The sequence below is a fragment of the Diaphorina citri genome, unplaced genomic scaffold (assembly GCF_000475195.1).
Source record: "Diaphorina citri unplaced genomic scaffold, Diaci psyllid genome assembly version 1.1 scaffold1176, whole genome shotgun sequence".
Lineage (NCBI taxonomy): Eukaryota > Metazoa > Arthropoda > Insecta > Hemiptera > Psyllidae > Diaphorina > Diaphorina citri.
Window position 1 is genome coordinate 87,962 of NW_007378605.1, and position 7,875 is coordinate 95,836.

The window sequence follows — 7,875 nt, forward strand, 5'->3', positions numbered from 1 at the left end:
ATTTGGTTTAGATGTTTGTGTGTTCGAATGATTGTTCCGCTATAACTCCCGATTGCCTGGTCTGATTTTGATTAAATTTGAGTTCCTTGAATCAAGGCACGTTGATCCTTGAAATATGGGGACCCAGAACTGAGCGGGTCCATTTTTGGTCTCCCGGAAATTTCCTTCCAATACCCTTGTGTTTTCTCTATAGAAATATTTTTGTCAAAACATCCCAATCGATTCGAGGGGGTCTTTGAATTTGACTTACTGTCGCCGCTTTCTAAATGACAACTTTGTTCTGTTTCAGTTGAGCCCCCCAGTACGTCTCAGTCACACGGGCCGACCGTGGTGGGGCCTCCTCCCGAAAAGAAGGTAGCACTGCGCGCCCAGCTAGCTCAACAACTGAGCCGGGACTCACACAAGGCCATGAAGAGGGCCATGTATGTGGTACGGCCGGCCCCGGTTACTGCGGCCATTAAGAAAGAGCCCCTCCCTCCGGTAAGTAGACTGGAAATGGAAATCGAGGTTAAGTGAGCACTCACTATACCTGGCAGTCTTTTTTTTCGTTTCGGCCATCATAGGGTCACGTTGTTCTTGGCTGTCTTAATAATTATAAAACAATTTTAGTGTTATTACTTACTAACACTTTATTAGAATTTCGAACATTGAACAATACAAAATAGAATACAATGCAATAGGTACCTACAGAAAAAAATAACAAAATTCCAAGACTTAAAACCACCATTCACGTGGCGTGAGAGTTTCAAAAGGGGAAGCTATAATCCTATATACAGTATGTCGATCTACTTTTGGTCTTAGAATCCGTTGAGAGGAAGTTAAGCGGTGTTCCTCTATCTTCCATGGAGGATACGCCATTGAGAACCACCAAAACATCTGAATTCCACCGCATTAACCTCTTCACCAAGGTTTTTTGACATCTCAACTAATATTATTATTCTATTCTAACTAACTAAATCATCTCATTTCCCCTTCTAAAGGTCCCCACATTTTCCACGACCCCCGCTGCCGGCTCCTTGACCACCCCTCCCGCGGACACGGCTACCACCAACGGCACCGGGGGGAGCAAGAAAGACAAAACAAGCGACGCAACCGCCGAAGCACAAGACTCGCTCGCTCTCAACAAGTCCGTCATTCTGCCCGTGTTCAGCTATCTGAGCCATAGTGATTTGGCTTTGTGCGCGGCCGTGTGTAAGACCTGGTCTCAACTCAGTGTGGATCCTAGCCTGTGGACTCGAATGAACTTGACAGGTGAGTAATAGAACCACACTACCATCACGTGAGCTCACGTGACGTGATAGTATGGCTGTCCTGAACGGGATAACCTACAATATTATGAGAAAACTTTGAATCGTATCTTTCTGACTCCCCATGAGCTCACGTGATGTGAAGTGATCGTAGTTTGTTTCTACCTTTAATCTACCTCGGTGGCGTAGTGGTCAAGACGCTCGCCTGGTAAACAGGAGGGCGTGGGTTCAATCCCAGCCGAGGTATGGAATTTTTGATCCTCAATGTAATTTGAGAATTTAACCACAGTAATAGCAGTAGCCTACTACTGGAGTAAAGGGACTTTTCAGTCCTATTGGAGAATAAGCACTGTTATTATTGTTCTATTCCCCTCTCCTCCTTCAGGCAAACATCTGACAGCCCATTGTCTCAACGGGATTGTCCGTCGTCAGCCCCGCGCCCTAATTCTGGACTGGACAGCCATAGCTAAGCGACAGCTAGCCTGGCTAGTGGTCCGTTTGCCCCAACTGAAGGAGCTGTCCCTGCAGGGCTGCTCGTATATGGGCGTAGCTGCCCTGAGAACGTGCACATGTCCCCCTCTGCTTTCCCTGGATCTCAGCTTTGTCAATGGTAAGAATCTGCTGCTTCTACTAGTTCTTATTTTTCTTCATCTAGTCAGCTCCCATGGCGTAGTGGTTACTGCACTCGCACGCGGGGAATCAGGTTCGATTCACGGCGGGGTCAAAAAAATTGTATCATGCAAATGATGGATTCCGTGGCTGGCTGTTGCGGGGCCCACTCAGTCTCGTGAGGAAAATGAGTAGCTATGTAAAATATAAATTCGCATAGCGATCGATGCCAGCATGTTAGATAAGGTGTTGGGATTATTGAGATTTTTTGGAAAATCCTACAATGCTGGATTGAGTACCAAAGTTGTGATATAGTAACACAAAGAAACGGCATTTATTTAGTGTCATTCATTATTTTGTTGTTGGCGGTAAGAGTCGGACTGTCGGACACGGGACCTTCTGCTTGAAAAGCAAGCGCGTTACCACTCTTCCCTAATATTTTTCTTCTCTTTCAGGTATGAACGATGCCAGTCTGAGTCTAAGGGACATTCTCTCTCCTCCTCAAGACTCTAGGCCGGGTCTACACGATACAAAGTAATAATAATATGTTTCCTCTTCTTATTCAGGTATGAACGATGCCAGTCTGAGGGACATTCTCTCTCCTCCTCAAGACTCTAGGCCGGGTCTACACGATACAAAGTAATAATAATATGTTTCCTCTTCTTATTCAGGTATGAACGATGCCAGTCTGAGGGACATTCTCTCTCCTCCTCAAGACTCTAGGCCGGGTCTACACGATACAAAGTAATAATAATATGTTTCCTCTTCTTATTCAGGTATGAACGATGCCAGTCTGAGGGACATTCTCTCTCCTCCTCAAGACTCTAGGATCTTTTCTCTTACAAGGTATTAACTTGTTCAATAAGTTGTCTGATGATCTGAAATCTCTTCCATTGGGTACATTCCGGGAGACTTTGAAGGATTCTCTACTTGTCGCTGCTCCATATTCTTTTCAGGAGATTCTGGATGGATCTGTCCTGCGGCCTCCATAACCCCTCATATCTCACATCTTTGTTCTCGTCTTTTACCATTCTATACGTCTCCTACCTCACATTCCACACCTCTCACTTCGTCTCCTACCTCTCACTCCGTCTCCTACCTCATATTTCCCACCTCTCACTTCGTCTCCTACCTCATATTCCACACCTCTCACTTCGTCTCCTACCTCTCACTCCGTCTCCTACCTCATATTTCCCACCTCTCACTTCGTCTCCTACCTCATATTCCACACCTCTCACTTCGTCTCCTACCTCTCACTCCGTCTCCTACCTCATATTTCCCACCTCTCACTTCGTCTCCTACCTCATATTCCACACCTCTCACTTCGTCTCCTACCTCGCATTTCCCACCTCACACTTCGCCTCCTACCTATCACTTCGTCTCCTACCTCACACTTCTCTCACTATCTACTACCTATCTACTCACACTATCTACGATTATAGAATATAGGTATTATGGCAGACACGGTGGGCTTATCACAGATTATATTATTGTACACTATTTTATTATTATAGGTTTAGTTTTAGTTTTAACATTGTACCACATACAATTGTATATTTGTACAAAATAAAATTGATTACATATATAAGCAAAAGAAGTCATCACGAGAAAGAATATCTACGATAGAATTAATTGTTAAGACCTGAGCTGTTTCCCCCTCAGTCGACACAAAATTTAGCTATTTTAGACGAAGAGGATTCAGCTCCTAGTTCATTGAGTTAAATGGAATTGTTCTAGGAAATTAATTAAAAAAGCCTATCCTATCATATCCCTATTAGTGCAGTGCAATAGCCGTAAACAAAAATGGACGCGGCACACAAGGGAACAAGACAAGACGAGACGAGACGGCCTTAACATAATAATAATATCCCCATTATTGACAAAACTACAAAAAAAAAAACTAGTAAAATAACCTTCCTCCCCGCAATTTTCCACAGAATATCCCGCAGCTCTCGCACCTGGACATGTCCCAGTGTACGGATCCTGTAGAACTGATCAAGGACGTACGCACACTGGTCGAACAACATCGCTATGATTCCTCGGAGAAATCCGTCACAGGTAATTATTGAGCGAACGGAGGGAGCTCTTTATATTAAAAAAAAGATGAGCATTTTACTGCCGTTTTTTTTTCGTAGCGATCGCCCCATAGTAAAGGAGCAAAAATAAAGTAAAGGGGGGGGGGGGGGGGGTGGGGGAGGGGGGGTCGAGAAGGAACGGAAACTGCCGAAGCCGCTTCGGGTGAAACCGGAGGGCGGCCCTCGGAGACGACGAACCAGATGTAAGTAGCATAGAATAGCGGTTCCCAAACTATTCCCTTTTTCCAATAGTCCATTTGCGCTTACTTGGGTGAGGTTTCAAAGTCAAAGAGCAGGAAAAATGAGGCACATAAGATATTTCTTTTTCTTCTACGACCTCTAGATCCCGGGATATATCGATTTAAAAAGTACCGGTAAATCTTGAACGCTGACGTCACGGCATACGCTCCCGTACACTATGACGTCACATCAACTGTCCCGAGCAAAGCTCCCTCGCAGGCAACACACATTAACATTAATATGTTTGATGTGTTTGTGCGCACGCATTTCTATGCAATTAATGTGTCTGTGCGCATACGTTTCTGCACATTTCTTAAACTCTGACGTCACTACTCTTTGACCTTTTTCAGTACTGTCGCCGCTTTCTAAATGACAACTTTGTTCTGTTTCAGTTGAGCCCCCCAGTACGTCTCAGTCACACGGACCGACCGTGGTGGGGCCTCCTCCCGAAAAGAAGGTAGCACTGCGCGCCCAGCTAGCTCAACAACTGAGCCGGGACTCACACAAGGCCATTACTGTCGCCGCTTTCTAAATGACAACTTTGTTCTGTTTCAGTTGAGCCCCCCAGTACGTCTCAGTCACACGGGCCGACCGTGGTGGGGCCTCCTCCCGAAAAGAAGGTAGCACTGCGCGCCCAGCTAGCTCAACAACTGAGCCGGGACTCACACAAGGCCATGAAGAGGGCCATGTATGTGGTACGGCCGGCCCCGGTTACTGCGGCCATTAAGAAAGAACCCCTCCCTCCGGTAAGTAGACTGAAAATGGAAATGGAGGTTAAGTGAGCACTCACTATACCTGGCAGTCTTTAGGGTCACGTTGTTCTTGGCTGTCTTAATAATTATAAAACAATTTTAGTGTTATTACTTACTAACACTTTATTAGAATTTCGAACATTGAACAATACATAATAGAATACAATGCAATAGGTACCTAAGTACAGAAAAAAATAACAAAATTCCAAGACTTAAAACCACCATTCACGTGGCGTGAGAGTTTCAAAAGGGGAAGCTATAATCCTATATACAGTATGTTGATCTACTTTTGGTCTTAGAATCCGTGAAGAGGAAGTTAAGCGGTGTTCCTCTATCTTCCATGGGAATGGACGCCATTGGGAACCACCAAAACATCTGAATTCCACCGCACCAACCTCCTCACCAAGGTTTTTTGACATCTCAACTAATATTATTATTCTATTCTAACTAACTAAATCATCTCATTTCCCCTTCTAAAGGTCCCCACATTTTCCACGACCCCCGCTGCCGGCTCCTTGACCACCCCTCCCGCGGACACGGCTACCACCAACGGCACCGGGGGGAGCAAGAAAGACAAAACAAGCGACGCAACCGCCGAAGCACAAGACTCGCTCGCTCTCAACAAGTCCGTCATTCTGCCCGTGTTCAGCTATCTGAGCCATAGTGATTTGGCTTTGTTTACCTTACTTGACCAAACGGCTCGACAGCCCGATGTGGGCCTTGGCCTCCTCCACAATGGACCTCCAAAGATATCTGTCCTTGGATACGAACATTCTTCTTCTTTTTCTTCGCCTTTTCCCGTGACCGCCGACCAGACGGGGTCGGCGTTTTTCGACAGCCTCTCAATCAGCCCTAACTAGGGTGATTGCTTTGAGGTTTTGGCTACAAATTTTACGAGTGGATGCCCTTCGCACTCAACCTTTGCTAATTCTTCAGCAGGGGAAACTTCTGGCTGGTATCCTCCCTGCTTAAAGTCCTCCAGCCAGACTAGGCTAGTCTGCTCCCTGTTTAAGGTCACAACCAGTTTGCTGAGGATCTTATATACCTGTACTTATACATTCTTATGTACTTATTATTCTATTCCCAGGACACAGCCAGTACACTGATGGAGTGCAGTGTATGCTATCAGATTGTACATCCAGAGTGTCTGGACAAGCACTTCCCCAATGCTGAGGATCTTATATATACCTGTACTTATACTTATTATTCTATTCCCAGGACACAGCCAGTACACTGATGGAGTGCAGTGTATGCTATCAGATTGTACATCCAGAGTGTCTGGACAAGCACTTCCCCAATGCTGAGGGCATGGTGAATGAGGATCTGCCCAATAGTTGGGAGTGCAGCAAGTGCTGCGCCGACGGCAAGAACATCGAATACAAACCCCGCCACTTCCGAGCCAGGTACGGAACCGCGAGGTGAGACTAGACTGGATTGGTAAAAAAAAGAAAAATAAAATAAATAGCATTTTCCCTCAAGGTTAGGTTTGCCTTACACCTCAGCCATTTTGGACCAGGTATGAACGATGCCAGTCTGAGGGACATTCTCTCTCCTCCTCAAGACTCTAGGCCGGGTCTACACGATACAAAGTAATAATAATAATATGTTTCCTCTTCTTATTCAGGTATGAACGATGCCAGTCTGAGGGACATTCTCTCTCCTCCTCAAGACTCTAGGCCGGGTCTACACGATACAAAGTAATAATAATAATATGTTTCCTCTTCTTATTCAGGTATGAACGATGCCAGTCTGAGGGACATTCTCTCTCCTCCTCAAGACTCTAGGCCGGGTCTACACGATACAAAGTAATAATAATAATATGTTTCCTCTTCTTATTCAGGTATGAACGATGCCAGTCTGAGGGACATTCTCTCTCCTCCTCAAGACTCTAGGCCGGGTCTACACGATACAAAGTAATAATAATAATATGTTTCCTCTTCTTATTCAGGTATGAACGATGCCAGTCTGAGGGACATTCTCTCTCCTCCTCAAGACTCTAGGCCGGGTCTACACGATACAAAGTAATAATAATAATATGTTTCCTCTTCTTATTCAGGTATGAACGATGCCAGTCTGAGGGACATTCTCTCTCCTCCTCAAGACTCTAGGCCGGGTCTACACGATACAAAGTAATAATAATAATATGTTTCCTCTTCTTATTCAGGTATGAACGATGCCAGTCTGAGGGACATTCTCTCTCCTCCTCAAGACTCTAGGCCGGGTCTACACGATACAAAGTAATAATAATATGTTTCCTCTTCTTATTCAGGTATGAACGATGCGAGTCTGAGGGACATTCTCTCTCCTCCTCAAGACTCTAGGCCGGGTTTACACGATACAAAGTCACGGCTTCGTAATCTGACCACACTCAAACTGGCTGGGTGTGACATCACGGATATTTCCCTGCGATACATTGTGCAGGTAACCAACTTGTAATGTTTATGTAATTGATTAGCTTGAGTGTTTCGTAACAAGAAAAAGTCAACTAGTATGGCTCAACGCTTACACCAACTAACTCTGAACAGCTCACACAATTTTCTCTCCAGAACAATAATGACGAACAATCAATTTCGTCTCCTACCTCATATTTCCCACCTCTCACTTCGTCTCCTACCTCATATTCCACACCTCTCACTTCGTCTCCTACCTCGCATTTCGTTCAATCCCACTGCAAAAGAAAGAAAAAAATCACGAAAACTTAGGATGATTATTATAATAATTATTATTATTATTATTTTTTATTTTTTTAGAAAACCCTTGTAAGTACCATCCAAAATACAATACATATTGTACCAACTTGTCTATTCCGATAGATCTGAATCCCCAGATAGTTATAGTGGCCCAATAGTTAATTATACAATTTGATCTATAGGTAATTAGGTAATTATTAACAGACGGACAAACTCAGTTTAAATAAAACCATATATGCGGGACCCCAAAGGCCCCTATTCG

General features: G+C 44.5%; 1 protein-coding gene across 1 annotated transcript in view; it reads left to right on the forward strand.

Annotated features, from left to right (window-relative positions):
* The window catches only part of LOC103514594 (jmjC domain-containing histone demethylation protein 1-like), a 41,347-nt gene extending 33,800 nt beyond the window's left edge, over window positions 1-7,547 (forward strand). Inside the window, exons 23-26 of the mRNA XM_026827521.1 lie at window positions 290-480; window positions 981-1,251; window positions 1,633-1,857; window positions 7,193-7,547. Coding sequence (XP_026683322.1) covers window positions 290-480; window positions 981-1,251; window positions 1,633-1,857; window positions 7,193-7,359 — 854 coding nt within the window. The 3' untranslated portion in view covers window positions 7,360-7,547. The remainder of the gene's footprint in view (window positions 1-289; window positions 481-980; window positions 1,252-1,632; window positions 1,858-7,192) is intronic.
* Window positions 7,548-7,875: the final 328 nt, after the last annotated feature.